The 22,528-nt window shown below is 41.0% G+C and overlaps 1 protein-coding gene across 4 annotated transcripts in view; it reads left to right on the forward strand.

Moving 5' to 3' along the window:
* The window catches only part of MAPRE2 (microtubule associated protein RP/EB family member 2), a 105,335-nt gene that overhangs the window by 64,688 nt on the left and 18,119 nt on the right, over positions 1-22,528 (forward strand). For 3 of the 4 annotated variants that reach the window (XM_074576979.1, XM_074576978.1, XM_074576980.1), the window contains 3 exons: positions 415-542; positions 12,731-12,876; positions 14,873-15,086. In XM_074576979.1, coding sequence (XP_074433080.1) covers positions 422-542; positions 12,731-12,876; positions 14,873-15,086 — 481 coding nt within the window. In that variant the 5' untranslated portion in view covers positions 415-421. The remainder of the gene's footprint in view (positions 1-414; positions 543-12,730; positions 12,877-14,872; positions 15,087-22,528) is intronic. The other variant, XM_074576981.1, reaches the window with a different exon arrangement.

The raw sequence follows: 22,528 nt of genomic DNA on the forward strand, positions 1-22,528 counted from the left end.
TGATCATCCTGCATTGGCTAAAAAATGACACATATATGTCAGATCACTCTATTTGTGCAGCATTATGTGACGAAATCCCAGATTTCTGATCCTGTCTGTGTATCTTTAGTCTACGTCTGATCCTTTTTTTCCATACCTTATTAGCATTAAGCAGAATGCTGTACGCTTATGTGTTCAAATTCACAATGACAGCCGGAGAAACACGTTCATAAATTCCAAGAGGACATTGAGGAGGTCGTGTATCATCAAAGCATAAAAATTTAGCCTCTTTTCTCAATAAATAAGAGAAGGTTGTGCAGTGATGCAGCTTTTCCTTATATTTTTTTTTTTTAATGAGAAGTGTAAATTCATTGTATTCAGAAAACAATCATCAAGATGTCAAAAATATTTTTTGTCCTTTTTTTTTTTTTCTAGTTGGGGAATGGCGGTCAACGTGTACTCTACCTCTATAACCCAAGAGACTATGAGCAGACATGACATCATCGCATGGGTTAATGATATATTAGCTTTAAACTACACAAAAGTCGAACAGCTCTGTTCAGGTAAGAAAGCGCGGTATGGTCTACAAATGTTTATTTTAAAACCACTTTAAAAGTCTGATTTGTTGAAAATCTTTTAACTTTGACATAAAACAGTTACTCTGAGAAAAGAGACTAATATATGTGCAAAGGAAGCATTTTTCATTCAGGTTAATCATGGAAAGATGAGGTGCCTTAAGAAAGCATAACAAACACAGAGGTGAATGGGACAAATGTAGCAGAAGATATGTAGAAGTAATAAAAAGGTTGACTAAGCAAGAACAGAATACAGTGATAAGCTTTTTTGTTTTAAAGCTACCTGGGTGGTATCTTTTCAAATGGTGACTGGACATCGCTGAAAAAGAGACAAATAGAGAACCCGCGCCCTGGGTGAACAAAACTCTCCAGCACCTTTTCCTTCTTGGTAAGGGTCCTCAAATCCCTGCTGATGTTTGCAGGAAAAGAGCACAAGTGTGGCTGTGAAGAAAAACACGGATTTGAGGAAATGAGCTTTTAGCTGCTGCGAGGGCTTTAGACGTTTGTCAAGAAAAGCTGCCTGTTTCTCTTAAAATGTAACTGAACTCTCGTTGTAAGTAATTTGGTAATGAGCCCTGAAAAAAAGGGTAATGGTTTGAATACTTCGGACACTTTGGTTAATCAGAGTGGCAACTACAAGATACGTGTTAAACAACAGGGCCTGTAACTAGATGATGACTAGAAATGACACAAACAAAGGCTGATGTTTCACTGAGAATACACATCCCCCTGGGGAGTGATTCTTTCTGATTTCCTACTGTGATTTTTAAATTTGGAGATGTTTGTGTTGGAGGAGATCTAACTTAGATTGCTACTTCCAGACAACTGACATGCTGGGAATATCTTACTTATGAAGACAATGCTCTAAGTACATAGAACTTGAAACCGCGTTACCACATTTCAGCTATTTACTGGTCCGGCTGAAATGCATAAATGGGGCCTTATATTCATATATTTGAATTTACGTACCATTCTGCGTAAATTTTCTGTCTCAGATGTTCCCTGAAAGGTATAGAAAATCCTTCACGTAGGCCTTATAGTCTACTCTTCAAAACTTAAAAAATAAATCTCAGCTGCAGAAGCAGGCTTGCACAATGACTATAAAATTGAGGACGAAAAAGCGCAGGTTAAAGTGCATGTAAGTAACTAATATAAACTAAATAACTAAAGACATAGAACATGGGAAATAACCTTTTTAACAGTTATTAAACTTGAAATTGAAATGTTATATTTAGCTGCTGCTAGATTTACATGTCCGGAAGCTAGCCTAAGTATTTTCTTTTGGTGAATTATACATCAAGAACATATTCATGTGGAGATGTGTGTGCACATGTGTGTAAATATGGGTGTAGCTATATATAGATAGATATATATATAGATACACACATACACACACACACTTAAAGGAGATAGAAAGATACAAGAAAATGGACATTTTCATACCAAAATACCCAACGTTGGCCATTGTTTGAAACAGGAAGCATACTAGACAAGTTATTGACTTGTTCCTGCATAGCTATTTATATGCTCATAAATAGTTGAAAGGAAGCTTTTGAAGTGAATACTCCATCAAGTTAAATGTGTGTGGGCTTGCAGAACAAGACAAAGACCAAAAAAAGAAAACAAAGCAAACTACCCCAAAACCCTTTCCCAAAATAGGGGAGAGGTGCTCTAAAAGAATTTTGATTATGCAGAATACAGAGTTAAAGATATTTAAGACGTTCAGATTGAGACACTTCAGCTGGGTGGGGCAGGCAGGAGAAAAGCATGGAAATTGTCACAAACCCACTGTCCCGTTTCATTACGCAGCTGGTTATACAACTCTGTGACCTGCTTTGAGGATTTTGGGACGCACCACAAGGGAAAAACTGAAAAAGGGTCGTCTCATTAGAGCTCTTACTCCATCCTGTACAAAATTAAATCTTTTCTTCCTTTAGAACTTCCTGGATTGTATTGGTTGTTATTGTTACCTGATGCTTTTACATTAGTATCTTAAAAGGTCAAAGGTGTAAACTTGAATATCCCCATTTGGTTTGGTAGTCAAGCTTGATACTTACACAGTCTTATTTTTGCGTTAATGTTCATTACAATCCCAGAAGGAGCTTTAATAGTTCCTTATCTCAAGAAGCATTCTAGTGCAGTCCTTCCTGTGGCCCAGAGGACTTTACTCTCTGAACTGATGAATCTAAACTCTGCTAGATTATTGCAGGCACCAGAGCACAGTGGTCTTATCTACTACTAGGTCCTTTCCATTAGAGACTGGATAGTCCATTTCTCATGTGCAAGACTTGCACCTGTAGGGACTGAAGACAGAAGGGCAAGAAGCTTTGGGAGTCTCTCTGTATTCAATATAGTTTACCCTGTAAACTCCAAGGAGTTTATTTAATGTACATATAGTTTGTTTAGCTTAGTTTACAGGGTGGAAACTAGGGGAACAGTGGCACAAATGACCAGCCATCTGACAGGCAGAGCACCGGCAAGCACGGTAGTAGTTTGCGAACGGCCGATCTAACTCATTTCATTCTGGCGTGCCTTTGGCTCGTGTTCCTTGAAGCATTGGCAGCTTTCAGGCAGCTTAACGTTAGTTTCCAAAAATATAAGCATTTCTCCAGGACTTCAAAGAGAAAGAATATGTGGGAAACTCTTTACAACTATGAAGCATTTTGCAGCATTACCAGGGTGCTGCAGAGCCACTGTAACTGAATTTTTATAACCTACTTTAAAAATGTATGGGCATTTTCTTCTTTTTTTAGAAAAAAGCATTAAGATTTGTCATGCTGTTATACGACTACTCAGTTCTCATTCATTTTTGTTAATAAGGAGCAACTGAAAGGCCAGTAAAAGCTGGGGGAGGGAAAGGGGAGGATGCTAAATTAGAATGAAAAGCTCAAAGGCGTTACTTTTAGGAGACATGAGGTACCTAGATGCGGCATACGCTCATGTTCAGCACCTAGCTGTGAGACCTCATGAGTACCCATGTTTTGCAGCCAACCTAGCAATAATTTTGGACATTCTGACCTTAAGCAAGAAGGAATAACGTGATGTTCTGCCTTTACTAAAGGCATTATTCAGAGCATACCTAAAGCTTAACGTGACAGTTCATAATAAAGACAGAAAAAGCAACCAGACCTTCTCTTTCTCATTGCTGTGGAGAAGTAGCTTTGATAATACGCCTGCTGTAGTGATACCAGCCTGTTCCCCAATTGCTAGTTACAGGAACAGAGCTGCTAGGATGAGGAGCAGCAAAGGAAGAGGCTGGCTTAGTCATAAAGTGTTTGCATTCTTTGGGAGTCTTAGATGTGTTTTTGTCCCTGCTAAGTAGGCCGAGCAAAGCGCAGTGTCCCCTGAGCTTTCTGAATGCCTGCTGTAGTTGTGATGTGCCAAAAAGGCCAGGTTATGGATGGATGCAGCCCTGGAGAGTCTAAATTTAGTCTGCAGCTCCTCTGGTAATTTAGTTTTGACAACTCAAGAGAGAAAATCTCTCTGAGCATCTCAAAACAATACGATTCTCTTCGTTTCAGGTGAGTGTCATTTTGTCAGTTTTCGGTCTCAGGGTCTGACTTCCTGCAGGGGTGTTAACCTGAATATGAAATTTATAATCCATGGTTTTAATTGAAGGCAGAGTGCATTGCCTTTAGATGGGCATTAGACTTGAGAGCATTTAATTTGATATGTGAGTGAAAAGTAATAGAGAAAAACTGAGTAGATTTCATGTAGTAGGATCCCGTGTGCAACACCCATAGGCTTGGGGAATAGGAGTTTCAAATGAATTCTGTACAGTAGCTGTTTCTTAGGAGTCACGCTATTTTTGTAATGAACACACAGTGGCTTCTTAAAAAGAATTCTGACTAAACAGCTTAGAACTGAATTTTCTTTACTAAGGCTGTTTTTCATCTATAGGGAACACCAAGTGAACGTGTTACAGGGTTTTTCACAAGTGTTTGGCTGCTACATGAGAGTATATTCAAAATAAGAGTCAGGCAGGAGACTATAGAGGGCTTGCACATGAATTAAAAAGAAACAACACAAAGTGTACAAGCTATATAAATTATGAGCAAGGAAGCTCGTAATGGTGAATGTATATAGAAAGGAAAACGCAGCCTGAAGTGAGGTATAATTTTTGGCTTAGCTTATACTTGTGTGATTCTTCGAGATACAGAGTTCCCCCCCCTCTCCTGCATTTGAAAATTCTCAGTAGAATTATAAACTTGCAAATTGTCTGGCCTCCAGTGCATACAGACCTTCTGTCTTTCAGGATTTGTATGCAAGGATCAAGGATTAAATGCGGGGTGTTTGTTGTTGGGTTTTTCTTTTTGTCCCCCTTTAAATAAGCGCACGTGTTATAAAGCGAGCATGTGGCTTGGCATTTTCGAGTTTTAGACTGTGCTGCTGTCTCTGCAGATGCCCTGGGTGTTGCCACGGGGAATTTTTCCTGTAGCTAGTACCGTATCTCAGTTGGCGTTCCTCCTGGGAAAATATAGTCCACTTTTACGTACATTTTGTTTGGTACTCCGCTGCCGTGATCTCGGAGGAAGCCAGGCATTGTGACGATAGGGCAGATGTCGTTCTTTGTTTGACTTCGCGTTGCCTCTCCGGCTCGGGATTTGGGGGGGAGCCCCTGTGGGCTGTCGTCCCTTATGACTGGCACTGTGCGGGAAGGAAGGTCGTTCCCGGCTTGGGGAGGGTGTCTGAGGTGTTCTGCTTCCAGGGACAGCACGCTGGGGCTCAGCTCTGTTCGCAAGGTGGCCGTCGTGCCCCTGGCACCACCCGGCTGCAGCCCCTCAGTGGCAGCAGGGAGAGGGTGCCGGGTGCTCCTGCACACTGCAAAGATCTCGGAGCAGTGTGATCTCTCTCAGCAGGGCTGAGGTGATTGGAGAAGGTGGTACCAGCCAGGCAGAGGGATGGTGAGAAGGGCTTTTCTTCTCCATGTCATTTGTGTGTGTGTGTATGTGTGTATATATATATATACACACACGTATATATATATATGTACATTCAAACAGGTTTATTCTGGGCCTTAGCTGCATAGGATTTGCTTTCTCGTGTCTCAGCAGGTATATTTTGTTCAATGCCTATATTAACCCATAACATGTCTATTACTAAAATCTGCCTTCCAGTACCTGAAGGGGGCCTACAGGAAAGATGGGGAGGGGCTCCTTGTCAGGGAGTGTAGCAATAGGATGAGGGGTAATGGCTTTAAACTGAAAAAGGGGAGATTTAAATTAGATACTAGGAAGAAATTCTTTACTGTGGGGGTGGTGAGGCACTGGAACAGGTTGCCCAGGGAAGTTGTGGATGCCCCATCCCTGAAGTGTTCAAGGCCAGGCTGGATGGGGCTTTGAGCAGCCTGGTCTAGTGGGAGGTTTCCCTGCCCATGGCAGGGGGTTGGAACTGGATGATCTTTAAGGTCCCTTCTAATCTAAACGATTCTATGAATCTATGACCCTGCTGGAGCATTTGGTATCAGCATGATTTCTGTACAACCTGGTGTGCCTGGTGCCTGCAAAGCTGAAGCATGTTTCAACATCAGTGGTTTGGAGTTTTTTCCAGTTTGCAGCCTTGCAAAGGCTGGGTCTCTGGAGCAATTTGGAAACATGATTAAAACGTGGCTTGATCCCATTTGCACCCTGTAACCAAGCCATGTTTCAGGGAACTGGCATGTTGTCCTGAGGTCATGCAACACAGAGAATGCTTAGTGTCAATGATTCTCTAATGTCTTCCATATGATGTTTAGGATTAGAGGGATACAATGGATGTTAATGATTTAGTTTAAGATAATTTCCAAAAACTTTCTGAGGAAGCATGCAAAGCAGTATCATGACATCTTCAGCTAATAATATTTTTTTTTTTAGATGTCATTCATTAAGAATTCTGGAGGAATAGAAATTAAACAAGGTTTTTTACTGCTTCTTTAAATTATTATTTATTTACTCATAGCACTTAGTGAGTTACTTGATATCCCTCCTTTGGAAAGAGCTTGTTAGATTTTGTGTGCTGCTTTTTTTTTTTTTTTTTTTTAGGCATGATGAGTTATGCAGCTATTTTAAGTTAAATGGGAATTGTGTTTTCTGAAGTTGTTCTGACCTTCCCGTTTAAAAATTAATGAATTCCAAAATAAATTATTGCTAAAAATTAAGTATTAAAAACTCTGCCATGTATAATTTATGAGCAGCTTAATGATTTACATATTTAAGAAAAAGAGAATACAAGTTAACATGGGGGAAACCTCCCTCCCACGTGCATTATTTAAAATGATCAGTGGATATGCTGGACTGTGTCATACAAATGCCCCACCTGTGCGAAAAAGGACTTTCTGAAGCAGATGTCATTTAGACGCCTGTATCTCAGTGACCGTCGGTAAGGTCGGTAGGAGGTACGTGGTTCTGTAGGCTGCTTTCTGCGGCGGCAGCACTGCTTTGAGGAGCTCCCATCTGTATGCAGGCACTCACCCTGCCCTCATTGAGGCAGCTGTGCTCACGCAACTACCTGCAAGAGTACAGGGCTGCCCTCTGATCTGCATCCATTTTATTAAGCGCCTTCCCAAGGCTGTTGCTGGGAAGGGTGAAGCTTAGGACAGAGCTTCATTGATGCACAGCCTCATGAACGCTTGCTTCTCTACAACTAGGTGGGCAGTAAATTGACGCGGGCTTGACCATTCACCAGGAAATGGGCTGAAACCCCTTAAATCGGGTTGGTTTGTTTTTTGATTTTGTTTTTTTTTAATTAGAGAAATAGAATTGTGTTGACCTATATCCTAGGTCATATAGAGATGCTACTGGAAATGCAAATAGGAATTTGAAGACCGTGTTCTCCAATGGACCGCTCAACATGAATTGTGCTATTTCTTAAACGTACGGCTACATGTAACACAACTTTATGCTCACAGACATGCCCAGTTTAAAAAAAAAAAAACAAAACAAACTTTCAGTGACACAACAGAACACCCATATTTGAAATCTAAATGAAAATCTATACTGCGATATCTAAGTCAAAAACCTATCTTAACATCACTCCCACGGAAGCAATTCGAGGAAGCCTGAGGTAAAAGGCAAGCCCTGAGTGCTGCTGTTCTGTAAACAATTATTACTAGCCTTTGAGGTTTGGGTTTTTTTACCCCTTTCTTATCAAAACTATTAGGTCACGCATGCTCCTTGCAAGTCACTGCCTTTTTTTTTTTTTTTTTTTTTTCCTGTTGTTGTTGTCCCAGCAACAGAAATGCCGGGTGTGTGCCGTTTCCCGTCAGCGTTAGCAACCGTCGCTCTAGCGAACCGAAGTGCTGATGACTAACATGCATATAAATCATCCTGTATTTTCCAAACGCGTCGTCAGGTTGTTGCAGCTTTGGAGGGAATGAATAATTTGAGGGAAATCGTATCTAATGTGACTGGATATATGGTTTTCAGATTACCTGAAAAAAAATATTTCCTTAAAGCAAACAGCAAAAAAAAAAATCTAATTGCAGAAAGAGATAAGGTCAGCCTTTTTCCGAAATGGGATTTTTCAAAACTAAGTATGTGAAAATGAAACTGAGGCCTGGTTAAAAGGCTTAAACTTTAATTGCATGCCATTTTAGAACAAAATTCTTACTAAGTGTTTAGAGCAAATTTCTAGTGTAGCACTTAGGTCCGAACCACAGCAAAAGGAGCTCAGAATTAAAATAAAGTAGCCCTACACACAGACAGGCCCTGTCTTTTCATGGGCCCTTTCTGTTCCCGTGTTGGCTGGTGTGGTTTTATGTGACTTTCTGGGATCTTGCTCCCATAAACTCTAGGGATGAACAGGGAGGGAGTGTCCTCTGGCATTTGCTGTGAAGGAGTGACCAGACTCCTCCTATAGGGGACAAATATTAACTTGGGCACACCTGAGCTTATATTATAGTATTTCTACTAAGTACTTTTTTTTTAGTATACTGAGTACTAAATATAGTATATATAAAGAGGTTAGTTTGCAAATAATATTTTCATTTTCCTTTATAAATATATAAACGTAAACACCCCAAATACCAAGGATCCAATCTTGCTCTCCAGCTGAAATCTAGGAGGCTTGTAGGAAAACAGGATTCTCTCATTTTTCATTGTTAACTCCTTTAATTTCCTTGTGCTTTGAATAGTCAGATGCCGAAGTACCTTTGATTATCAAGAAAATACTTGTCTGCTTTTTTGGATTCATCAGCCTCCAGATGGAAGAGGAGAAAGGAGGGAAACTGAAAATTTGTAATGTTGCAGAGTGCATGTGCTTCAGAGCAAAGTGTAAGTCAGTACGGACAGCCTGGGAAGGAAACATAGAAGCAGGGAAAGAAAAATATTGGGCAAAAACTAGAATGACTTCAGCATCGTTTACAGCAAGGGGGACTAGTGGAAGATTATCTACAGCTCTGAAAGTGCTGTAAAAAAGTTGTGATTTTATAAATCGGGTAGGAGCTCCTAGCTTGTGGCGAAACTCTTCAACTGTAATAGCTTTAAACACCCACCTTTTCAATTCTTGGTTTGTTCTTTTGTGTCTTAATTCTGCCCCAGCATCCCTTCCCCTCCTGGCAGCCACCTGGTGGCTGCAAGTCCCCTCGCTGGGGTTTGCCACCTGCTCTGCCCTGAGCCTGCTGCGGGAATCCCAGCAAACACCTGCAAAACTCTGTGATGCTGTGGGGCTCTTTCTGCCAGTTCATCAGGCCAAAAGCAGCTGCTGCTGGGGGTGCAATCCAGCTCAGCCCTGTTTGCCGACTGGTTTTGGAGTCTGGCCTGTGAGTATCTCCTGTAGTTAATGGCTCAATGGATCAATATTCTAGATCAAAACACGGACAGAATTTTAGCCAGTGATTCTAAAATGCTTGTTAGCTAATGCAGGATAAGAGGGTTTTTAACGTTGATCCCTCTTCTGCAGTGCTGCCAGCTGTAGTTTTCATCTCATTTGAATAGATGTCAACTTATTTCTGTTTGTGTGTGTGTATGTGCATGTTTATGCATATAAAAATTTTTTGGTCATAGACAGATTTGAGAGCGCCATTCTGGACAGGTAGTATGTGTGCAACTCCTGTATAGTGTTGTTAAGTTTTTTAGGTTGGGTTTTTTTTTGGGGTATTCAGGGTGGGAGTTATTGCAAAAGACGTAGGGAATTTTTTAAAATCTTAAACAAAATATAGTGGCATAAAAATCCTTTTGTTCATGTAAATTATGCAAGGGGTATGTCATAAGTCAGGATGTCGTTATCTCTATTGCCACTCTTTCTACGTTGTGTTAAAAATATTCCTTTCCCATGCACCCACATTGAAGCACCGGTTGTATAGTAAATCGAATAGGCCTAAAGTGCTGTCCAGTACGCAGAGGACCACGTGTCTGTCTGCTGTGGCTGTGAGGTAAAGGCATCGCAGCCTCGCATGACTTAGGTAGGGCGGCTCTTTCTGCAGGAAATCTCAGCGATGGGCAGTCTAGAAAGCAGCATCCCCATTCTGCTGCTATGATGTTTAGCATCAAATGCAATGGGATAGCTACAAGCTTTAGGGGGTAAAATTTTAAATGATAAATAAATACCCATATAATATTAAATTTGTACCTAACATCAATGTCCAAAATCAGGTGGTCCCACTTGACTGTAATGATATTTATTTTTACTTTCTCTTGTTGCTGTTGTAGGCAGCTCTCTGCCTTCTGGGAGTCGAGAAGAGTTTTCTCTTTGTAGTCTACAGTGTTCAGTTCAGTCTACGTTTGTTTGCATGTTGCCTCTGTACTTCAGGAAGGAGGATTTTAATGAATTGTGTTTGCCGATGTAATAAAATCCTCCTGTGGGGGAAAAACAGCCCAGCAGCCGGCTTCGGTGTCATATCAGAGACCAGGTTCCTGCTGCCATGTGGCTGGAGTCCAGTGTTTTCTGCCCTGGAGTGTGGTGCAGACCCAGGACCACCTCCTGGCTGGCAAAAGTGCAGAAACAACTGCCAGCACGATGGGAAGGAAACACAAGGAAATACCGTAACTAGAGTATTAAACCTAGCAAGGCTCTATCTAAAGGCGTGCAGAAGGAATTTGCATTACCAGCAGAAGGAGAAAAATCTCATGTGAACACTTTGGGTTTCTAGTTTTCTAAAAGGATCTAGATGAAAGGTTGCGCAGTGCATTTTCAAGGCCTCCAGGCAATTACTTAGATATCAGAGTAAAGCTTATAATTGTGGGGGGAGGATGAAAGGACAGAGTTAGGAACAAATTCAATTTATAACATGAAGTGATTGCATAATAATCCTTTTTACATGAAATGTAATAGTAATAAATGTAGTCGAGCCATGAATTATCTGTATATCCATGCTTTTAATTGTAATGTCACTTTTCTGTTGCCAGATATTTACCGGTTCTCTTGCTAAGGATGAGTTTTGAATAACTAATTGTGTTTATATAGCTTTCTATAAGAAGATGCAAATTTGTCATCTGATGTTTGTAACTTGCCAGAAGGCTCCTTTTCCTTTAGGGAATATTTTACTTTGATTCATAATCATATCAAAACCATTGCAAACAGCTAAGCACAAGGTGTCCTTGGAAAATCAGATTTTTTATTTTTTTTTTTTTTCCAAAAGTTTTCCCCCACAAAGCTAGGCAATGTGAAGGGAATTTTTTTTTGTTTTAAGTGGCAGTGGTTTTCAGCACTTAAAGCTTGATCTTGCTAAGTCCCTTAGCAAAACTCCTATCAGTATTTTGGGAAGCTTTTTTGGACTCCACTCTTAAACTCTGCATCTCTTTTGGGGAAGTTATGAGCTTCATAAGATGGTTGAGTGGATAGAGAGAATGAGAACTCTTTCATGCGTAAAGTGGGTCCTGTCAAAACACACGCATACCCATGCAGAAAATGTCTTAAAGTTTAAGTTATTGTTGCCCCTCCCGTAAAACTGGGCAAGCCAGGTGTCTGCTTTGTTAATCTGGTTTCTGTATGAGCACTCGGCAGAATTATTTTTTGATAAAAATCACTGTCATTGATACAGAGATGAACTTTTAGGTGACATCTGGGCTCTTGTTTGTCAAAACTGATCTCCACTAAATGCACATAAGTCTTTTTTGTGGAAGTGAAATTGAACTTGTCAGGAGGAATCGGGCGATCACTTCCCTGCCCTGTACCTCAAGCTCAGGGGCTGCAGGCTCCACAGCCCTCTGCTCCAGAAATGGCCTTCACTGAATCTTTGCTGAGTGTAAAGCATTTTTTAGGAAACTCTCTTCTGAAGAACTGAAATTGGTTTCCCTCTGATTTCCTAAAACACTTTCAGCTTTAATTTCCAAACATTTGAATGTGTCAACAATAAAGACTTATTTTGCAAATGGCAATGACATGGTGATGTTGTAGGAGGAAGCTCCCTGCATACAGGAAACGCGCCCTGTTAGCTCTACTCAGTACGGTGTTAAGATTTTTTTCCATATACTCGCAGCTCTGTGCTGGACTAGTTATACACCCACAGAGGCACACAACCCCCCACCTACTAATATGAAGTTCAGGTTGCCCTCAAAGTTGAGCTTAGAAACCTTATTGTTTTGAGTGAGAGCTAAAGCTGCTATCCCCTCTTCTGAAATCGATGGGTGGACTGGACTACGCTAAACTCTGATTATTTAAATGCTTTTCTCAGGAGACGAAAGATGTTTGTTTTAGAGGGGTGGGAACTGGCTAATATGTTTTAACAAGCTGGAGCTTTACAATTTTTTTTATTTTTTTTTTTTTAAATCTTGGTTTGATATAACTTTAAATGATTGCCTTGCACTTGATTGGCATTCGGCTACAAGTGCTGGAAGAAAGAAGACCTTGGCTTGGTTGAATTCAGGGGACTGTGAGGATTGAGGGAGCTTATTAAGAGACTTCCATTTTGACTGTGATCTTCTCACTGTGTGGACAGTCCTACTGTGTGTAGGGACTCCAAAAACATTGGTTTTAAATAGAAGCAAGATTTACTTTGCATTAGTCATGGTGGTTCTTCAGATGCTACACAACAGTGCGTCGTGCATCCAGACTGAATGGAAAAAACCCACATTAGGGTGTCACACTGTTCAATGTACGTTAGACAAGTAGATCTTGGGTGCACAGCATTAGGTTGAATTACAGTTGGGACTCATTCAGCATGGTGGCTTTCTGCTCATGCTTTCTGCTAATGACATTAAACGCCATTTGGTCTTAGCTGGGTGCATCTGGATTAACGTCAATGCATTCTCTTGTTATAGGAGCAGCTTACTGCCAGTTCATGGACATGTTGTTCCCAGGGTGCATTAGCTTGAAGAAAGTAAAGTTTCAAGCAAAGCTGGAGCATGAATACATTCACAACTTCAAACTTCTGCAAGCATCGTTTAAAAGAATGAATGTGGATAAGGTAGGCATTCCGTATTTGTATTTCAATCACTACAGGTTTCAAAAATTGTATAAACTGGGTGAGGTCAATAAGTAGGGGAAATATCAAAATACTTGAAGTCCACTTTTTCAACTTTTGTACTGAGAGATGGAGTACAAGTTGTATGTGAAGACTTTCCTCTTGACCTTTGGTTATCTGAAAATGGTATTTAGTCATGAAGGAAGAAATTTGGCGTGCTCCATTTAGGTACAAAGTGAAAATTGAGTCCGTGTGTCTGCTGAGGAATTCTGCAGCCTAACTCATTGCGTCTTAATATCAGAGACCCTTTTGATAAAATACCATGTGTTGGAAATTCCTTACTGTCGGTGAACCTTAATTTTAGATATAGTAAAATTACTGGTGACCTGAATTTCCAACCAACTAACTTGGAAATATGCCGTTCTTACAAGTATTCCATGTTTCTTGTCTAAAATGGAGTTTTAGGAACTTAAAGTATTCAAGAGCTGGAATAATTTATCCAATCATTGGATGGGCTGGCCAGCACATGTGGTCTTGTAAAGTTAAGAATGGAGTTAGAAAATGGCTTGTTCAGGCATAAGGTGCTGGTGTATGCTTGAATGTGTGAGTTTGACGGGCTTACCAGTAGAAATTACTGTCTTGATAAAAATGAATAATGAGAGTTGTCATACTTTTGTTTTACGCAGATGTACTACCTGTATATTCTTTTACAGTTCTGCTCTGACTTTCAGTGTTGCCTTATTCTAAAATTTAAATAGTCTTAATAAAGAGTCCTGTAAGACTTTTTTAAAGCAGTGGAAAACCCTCATTATTTCCTGAAATGTTGTGGATGTTTCTATTTACAGTGTAACTTGTTAGCGAAACATTGGAAAGTTAACGTTGTCAATTTTTCTGGAGGGAGCAAACTTGCTGTACTTTCTCAATGCAGAATTAAGATACGAAAGGAACAAACTGAAAGGACGTGCAAAAGGCTATGTTAATCCTTGTAGGAGTATCATAGACTCATAAAATGCTGCACAATTGTCTTAAGCTTGAAGAAATGAAAATTGCAATGGCTTTAGGTACCCTTTTTCCATCTGAAAATTGAATGCATTCAGGAGGCATTAAGACCCATTTAACTTGGCTGTTTAATCAGCTGCACGAATTAAGCAAGGCAGGGCAGCTCTCCTTCTGCAGCGTTCCCTTCGTAGTCCCTGTCTGCCCACAGCTTCTGGGAAGCTTGAGCCTCCTGCAGAAAAATGTTGAACCATCTCCTTACACTCCCATATTGGCCCAAGGCACCTTTTGGAGGCTTCATTTCTGTGAAAAATTTTGCAGGATAAAGATATGGAGACACCCTCGTAGCCTTTTTACTAAAACCTTACAGGCATTTTAGCCAACTTCTGCATGTCCCTAAACTGTTCTATGTATAGCAATATATGGAAGGGAAAAAAATTACAAGGTTTAAAACCTCAGGGTTAGTTCATATGATGAACATGTACTACCAAAGTGTAAGTTGGTTTTGAACTTCGGCATGTCTTGGAAAAGCTGCTGGCTTTTCTTTTTTTTTTTTTTTTTTTTTTTTTTTTTGTAGTTCAAACAGTAGAACAGAGAGCAAGAAACTCCCGTCTGGACCTTTTGAAGAATTGTCCATTTTTAGCATGTCCATTAAAACCAGAAATCCCTAGTTAGTTGAGCATAGTGTTACTCCCAGAGCAGCTTCATTCATCATGGCTGTCACTGCAATAAGAAGGGAGTAAGTCTGTGGAAGAGCAGTTATAAAGGCTGACATACACCCACTGTACTGCCACTTCAAAGGCTGGGTCTTTGTTTTATTTCGGTTTATTTCTTAAGAGCACTTCCAAATCTGCCATAATTTCCTTTCTTTTAGGAAGAAAACAATGGCGGAGGAATATATGCTGATATAATCAGTAGATTTCCTTCAAATAAGCGTGTATATTAATTTTATGTTTAAAAACAGCAATGATATATTATTGGAACCTTTTATTCTACCTTTCAGGTAATTCCCGTGGAAAAACTGGTCAAAGGGCGCTTCCAAGACAACTTAGATTTCATTCAATGGTTTAAGAAGTTCTTTGATGCTAACTATGATGGGAAGGAGTATGATCCTGTGGAAGCTCGACAAGGCCAAGACGCTCTTCCCCCACCAGATCCTGGTGAACAAATCTTCAACCTGCCCAAAAAGTCTCACCACGCAAACTCTCCGACTGCAGGTATTTTGCGTCTTCAAGAATTCCATTTCTGCCTCTGAAGAGGATTAGAAACTGTGATCCATTTTACATAAATACTAGTTAAAAATTATTTCCTCATGTGCGTGGGCCATTCGTTTTGCCTTGTCATAGGCTTAGCATCTGAAATGGCAGAAGTTAATTTCTTGTGGTGCATTCTAGTTTGACCCAGCCCTATCGGGCATAGGGTCTCCCCCACTGAACCCTTGATGTAAATTATGTGGATTCTAGTGATGTCTGATGGTGGAGACAAAGGCATTTAACCTTCTTGTCAAATGTGATGTGTATAAGCGTATTCGAGAACATTAAACGAAGCGTGTTTCACACCTCCAGCCTTACAGGAAATTGCTAGCACAGGCTGATTTCTTTTTTATTAATTTTTATGGGGAGTGAAATGTTTCCAGATCTTAAGAGCTGACCAGAAGGAAAAAATCAATTGATTTGTGGTTTTAGATGTGCTTATTGTTCAGGTACATGAGTCCTCTTAAGTGAGAACATACAACTATGGCTCTTTCTCAAACTTGCTCTCCTAACTTTTTATTTTGTGTTTATACTGAATTTTGCTGGGACAGAGTTAATTTTCTTCATAGGAGATTGTATGGTGCTGTGTTTTGGATTTGTGATGAAAACACTGTTGATGACACAGGGATGTTTTAGTTATTGGTGAACAGTGCTTGCACAGCGTCAAGGCCTTTCTTGTTTCTCAGGCTGCCTTGCTAGTGAATAGGCTGAGGGTGCACGAGAAGTTGGGAGGGGACACAGCTGGGACAGCTGACCCCAACTGACCAAAGGGATATTCCACACAACAAAACTACGGTGAAGAAGGAGAAAGGGGGGGAAGTTTGGAGTCATGGTGTTTGTCTTCCCAAGTAACTGTTACAAGTGGTGGAGCCCTGCTTTCCTGGAGGTGGCCGAACACCTGCCTGCCGATGGGAACTAGTGAATTAATTCCTTGTTTTGCTTTGCTTGTGTGCATGGCTTTTGCTTTACACATTCAACCATCTTTATCTCAAGCCATGAGTTTTCTCACTTTTGTCCTTCTGATTCTCTCCCCCATCCCGCCAGCGTTGGGGAGCGAGCAAGCGGCTCTGTGGGGCTCAGCTGCCCACTGGGGTTAAACCCCAACGGTGTTCCTGGAACAGGCCAAAGGACTAAGCCTGGTCTTTGGTGTTTGTGTAATATGGGCACGACTGGTCACTAAGCAGATGCCATTCTTTGAGAGTTAAGTGAACAGGGCAGCAGCTGACATTTACAAAAATAATCACTAAACAAGTGTTAACTGGGGTTGGCTGCCTGTACGTGTACAGGTGTTTGCATACAGAAACACATATGCACACACAATTCCTTTATTGTTCTGACCTGGCTTTGCTTTATTCATGCTAACCCAGTCCTCAAATAATCATTAATTTTCAGTTGGCTCAGTTCTGTGACCTGTCTTCTCATGAGCTCAGATAGGCACTAGCGCTGGCAAAGGGAAGGGGCAGGTATGAGGCACCCTACGTTTTAGACTGGCTTATGCTCTGGAATCATACCCAGATTTCAGAGTTCTGTTCTGATCACTTCTGACGTCAAAGTGGGGCATACTTGGCCAGCTGCCTTCAGCTCATTAGTGCTTCCAGGAAATTGAGCACGTAATAGCAGGCTAGTGCTGCTCTGGGCTTTTAAAGCTTGTTTACGTCTTTGTTTTGCACCATCTTGTGTCTAAACTTTTCAGTTTCGGGGCCTGGTATGCTTTAATTTCCTATGTGATATCTTGCACTCCGTTTGAACACATAAAAACCCCAAGTGCTAGTATCATGGTGTTATCCAATTGAGAAATAGGAAAAGACAATTTTATTAAACACAGACTTTACCATGCTTGTTAGTTCTCCTTGCAGAAGGTCTGTTTGTACCGAAGTCACAAATGTGCCATCCAAATTAAAGTTGTGGGGGTGGCAATCGCAGAGAAATAGAATAGCTACTGGAGTGGAACCAGCGAGCCGATATGGAGGATAATGTAGCGATCTCATGTTGTGTTGCTGGTTGTGTGAAGCACATGCCCCGTGCCTCCTCAGCCCTTGTATGGAATAGGATAACTGAGAGATAATGTCATGAAATTTGGTAAGATTCTGTGGCTATGGACGTTAGCTTTTTCATGGAAAGCTTCCTTCATTATTAACTTATATAAATTCAGAAGTATGACAGGCAGGACACTAGTTTAATTTTTGTTGAGCTGGGGGGGGTGTAGCCATTATGTGGTGCTAGGTGAGTGAAAGTTGTAGCTTGTATTGCTGCCTGCCTTTTAGAACAGCACTCCTTCATTTAGCTGTCAGTCATTCTTAGGCCTGTTCAATTTCTGGGTGAGCATGTTTTCATTTCACTGATGCGCTGTGCCTTTGTGCCTCACCTCACCACGTCATGTAGCCCAATTGCGTGAAAGGATGGGAGCCCTTACGGGGGGGCCTGTTGGTAGAGGACACTGTGGGAGGAGTGCCATATGCCTCTGCAAGCTTGTGTGTGCCTCATCTCCTGCCGTTTGGGAGTAAATTGGGATGATGTGGAAGCAAGTCCTGGGTAGCTGGGGAAATTGCCATGAAGGATGTACCTCTGTTGTGTGTGTGTGTGTCTGTGCACGCTCATGTTCGCTTAACTGGAAATGAAGGAGTATTCATTACAGTTGTTACAGGAATCACATGTGAGTAAAAGAAGGTTAGCCATTTATACTAAAAAGGCAAGAAAGATAGCCTCACGAGTTCTCCCGGGGCACGTTAAGAATTCCCCACCCCATCTGGAGTTTCGTCTTCCTTGATGATACAAGCACAAAGAGGGAATACGTGCCCATGAGTAAGTGCAACATCAGGTGGCATAGTTTAAACTGCTATCTGTAACTTTTATGTTGACTATTTTGTTGTTTTACATTCTTGGGTCTTCAGTGAAATGGCTGAGGTTTTGGGTATGGCTTTACTTCCACTGACTTTGTTGTGGGAGCAGTAAATGTTGTGGGCTGCCTGATGCAATAACCTCTTACACCAATGCATCAAGCATTTGCCAGCATCTGTAGCAGTTTACCACAGTAGCTTACCTCTTTTTTTGTACATTTTCTTTTTTTCAATGTCACTTTTAATTTGTGTGATTTGCTCTACATTAACACTGAAGCTTTGAAATTTTAGTACTGTCTTGTTTCAGTTCATTAATTGAACAAAAAGAAACAATAGTGAGAGAAAATAAAGAACCCAGAAGATCTTTCAACATAATCCAAAAGTTTTTAAACAGTGTGCAGCGAACATACGTAAATGCATGCGCTTACTGTTTAGTGGTAGGAGCAAGTGGGCATAGGAGTACTCATATCTTTTTGTTCTGACAGACCTTTAAATATGCCTATTCTGAATTGATCAAATATATAAATTTCTAAAGAAATAACTTATTCAGCTATTAGCAATTTCATATGTGTTTCAGATGATTCCTGTTGTTCTACAGAATAACTCTTATCATAGAATCTTCATGGTTAGAAAAGACCTTTGAGATCATCGAGTCCAACCATACACACACCAAAAAAAAAAAAAAAAACCAAACCAAAAAAAAAACAAACCCCAAAAACCCAAAAAAACCCAACCTACAATCTCTGCCACTAGAGCATGCCCTGAAGTGCCAAATCTAGACATTTCTTAAATACCTCTAGGGATGGTGACTCAAGCCCAGTGCCCTCTGCGAGAGTTTTGGTTTTGAGTGATTTAGCAGGTGCTGATCTCTTTAATTATTCATAACTACTTTATAACACTCTGTTCTAACTCTGTATTTTTAGAGGTAGACTAAGACGTGTCTTTCAATTAACAAGAAAGGGGTCAAATCCCTAAAGCCTGCTCTGAAAGCTTACCCAAAAAAGGTAGCTGCCATGAGTTGGAATTATTTTTGGTATTTTAATCTGACACTAAAGCTTGACAAGACACATGGCATCAGGGAGCTGCTTTCCATACCTATACATGCGTATTTACCTATATTGATTGTGGCCTTTATTTCGTTTTTAAAAACGCTTTTAAAACAAACCGGAACTTGAGAAATCTGAAAATGCACGGGCGTTTGTGTTAACCGGAGAGAGCAGTCCAACAGCCATGGCCATACCCCTCCCAAAGGCGATCCGACGGGGGAGTCGGCGCAGGTCAAGGATAATGCAGCTCGGAAATGGAAACGTAAATAGGTCCCTACAACTAATCTGCTGTGCCACCCTTGCATCGCCTCGTCCCTTCCTTAAGAGGCAGAGCCGATTTGTTGCCGAGCTGATGACTGTACGGAGGGCGAATGGTTTCGGTAACGCATGTAAAAGGCTCCTTCTAGCAATAGTAGGAGCAGCAAGGATTTGCCAGGTAAATGCAGCTCCCTGCTGGGGGAAGAAGTATGTTTTCATCCTTGGAGGAGTGGAGCCAGCAGCACAGACCACCACTGCAGGCTCCCTGCCAACAGCACCACAGCTGCTTTTAGAGAGAACGCCATCTGCCAGCCCTGAGCCGCCTTTCCATCTCCTCCAGCCCCTGCTCTTCTCTAATGCAGTGGTAAACAGCCTACAGATGTAGAGTCAAAATCATGGTAAGGGATTAAAATACTAGGGCACCGTTGTTTGTGCCAGTTGTAATGCTCTCCGTGGAAAATCGCAGGGGGAAAAAAAAAAAAAGCTTCATCTGATCAAATTGAAAATGGTGATCAGGTTGTCGGGATTTTAGCTTAGTGTCTTATGTAAGTATTCCTGTGTGTCGGAGCAAATCTCCGCAGAGCACTGCTTTGTGTATGGGGTGTCAAAAATACACGGGTAAAAGGAAGCTTAATAAAATTAATTATTTACATATAAGCTAAAAATGTGAGAGGTTCTTAGATCTGAAGGCTGTTAGGCATTTTAGTTTGAAATATTCAGTGAGAGCAGGGATGACTAAAGCAGAGCTGGAAAATACTGGAGGATCACATGAGGGCTAAAAATACTCACGCTATGACAGGGAAAATAACCAGGGCAGAATGAACTGTTTGTACACGAGTGCTTTATATATAATGTGCATGCCATCAAAGAGCCAATTATGCAAGAAAAATACCGATTTTCTTTAGGGAAATGGTATATCCTACTGTGGCAGATGTGCTGTAAATTAATTTTGAGGGATAAAAATATTCAACAAACCAGTCTTTATTTTAGCAGCCACTGATACGATTAAGACTCCTGAGGGACTAGAGAACTCCTTCCAATGCTGCTTTTTTTTCTTTGCTTTCCACCAAAATGTGCCACCTCTTTCCCCAGGTGGCAGGCAGTTGGGACTGGCCATGGCAACCTCTGCTCCGGGACGATGTGGCAGAGCCGGGAGATGGGAAGAGCTGTGGGGTGATAAACCGAAAATGCTTTAGTGCCTAGTTCATACGAGGCCAAGGAATTGTACTAGCCGACGGGAACAGCATGTGCAGTGACAGCGCTGGCCTGGGAGGTGGAGAGGAAAGTGGCTCAGCCTTAATAGAGGCACACACCCCCTCTGACAGCATGAGGAGAGTTTAATTTTTAAACCCACTGAGCCCAAGAATTTAGACCACAAAGTAACGCTGCTTGAAGTGCAGGAGCCAAGGCCTTTTTTCTTTTTTCTTTTTTTTTTTTTTTTTTTTTAATAGAAAGACAACTGTGTTTGAAAAACCAGTGGTGAAAATTGCTGTCTTAATTTTTGGTGTATTATGGGTGTGGTTTGAATGCCCGTCTTGCTTAAATTTTGCACGATCTTTTCTATTTCAATATGCTTTTCTTCATATGCTTTCTTTCACATTTAAGTTTTGAGACTGCTTTTTCCGTATAGCTAAAGTGTTGGATGTTATAAAATGCAGTTTTTTAAGAGCATTTTAAACTTTATTTTTCTGTTGAGCCTATGTGGGGTGGTTTCATCCATTGAAGATGGATGTTTGCATTCTTGACGATGTTTCTAGAGAAAATAGGGGTCTCAGCCGAGAAAAATTAATAGTTGCTGTTAAAATGTTGGTTATTATAAATCTAAAGAAAAGTCTTCATTTATGATGGGGGGAAAAGCTGGGGTTAGTTGCCATCTATTAAAGATGAACTGAGGGAGTAGTGCCGTCAAGAAAACTTTTTCATCTGACAAGTAGCCCCCATTGTATGTTCTTGCTTGGATTGCTCTGTTGAAATTTGTAAAAGATGCTTCAGTTTCAAGTATTTGTACACCCTTCTCTGCCCGCTGTCTGGCAGTGATGATCAGCATAGAGCTCATCGTCTGATGAGTCTGATCAATTCAGAGCTCATCAGACTGTACCATAGCCAGCAGCAGTGGAGGTGTGAGGAGCACAATGGGAGGTATGAGGAGCATATATGGAGCAGCTGAGTGGACAGAGGGGTCCTGCCACCCCAGGGAAGTTGGTACCACAAAATAATTAGGCGTCTGCACCGCAGCGTGTTGGCGTGCTGAAAGTCAAGTCGGATTTTGTCTGAGGTCGCTTCATTCCCATTAAGCATCATTTGTCATCAGTTATGCCATGAAGTGTCCCCAAATCGAGCAGTTTCTAAGCATCCCGGTGTAGCAGCAACGATAAGCATGTGTGAATATTAATTCATCTGCTGTTCTCACTCATTTGTTCTAATTGGCTGAAGAGTTTTTCTTTAGCTCCTGAAGAAATTGCTAGCTCTGTGGGTTTGTTTTTTTGTTTTGTTTTTTTTTTCTTTGGCATGAGTCAGGAGTATTCACTTTATGAAGTTCTTTCATTTGACTGAAGATATACTGCGAGTGATTCTCAAATTCCACTGAAGCAGTGGTGGTGAGGGCTCAGCCAAGTCTCGTGCTTGCTCAGGGCTTCCATTGCTCTCCACGCCGTCCTCACGCACGTCCACATTGTATTCATGCACGTGTTTCCTTGGAATTTTACATAAATATTTAACAGCATACTAATTACTCATATAGCTTCAAGGAAGAAGATTTCTCTCTAAACATTTAATAGGTCTCTTGTCTGCAAGACTGTGCTTGTGATATAAAGGGACCTGGAATTCACAGCCTAGCTTTGTTGTACCCAAAACCCACGCAGTGCCAACATCCACTGTTTTAAATTTCAGAAATGTACCTCTGTTTGTAAAACAGATGTCTTTAGCAGAAAGAACAGTAAAGCTGAAACTTGGGGGTGTGGAGGGGTGGGGGAGAAGGGGGAGAGGGATATATTTAATTACAATGGACTGACCAGTAATTGTTTCTGGAGCACCACAGACAGAAAACTGTAATGCATTTCAAAGATGATTCATCTAACTTATTTCAGTACGAGAACAAAATAATTTGTCTTTCAACTGTAAACTTATTTTTTCCCATCTCTGCTGGTGTTATATGGGCAGGTACAAAAAAAATTATCCAGGTGCTAATGGAAGCAGCTGCGATACAGTTTAAAAAAAAATTCCAGTTGGACCCTGCACTGACCTAAAATCAGAGCATGCTGTGATA

This window comes from Larus michahellis, chromosome 2 (assembly GCF_964199755.1).
Source record: "Larus michahellis chromosome 2, bLarMic1.1, whole genome shotgun sequence".
Classification (NCBI taxonomy): domain Eukaryota; kingdom Metazoa; phylum Chordata; class Aves; order Charadriiformes; family Laridae; genus Larus; species Larus michahellis.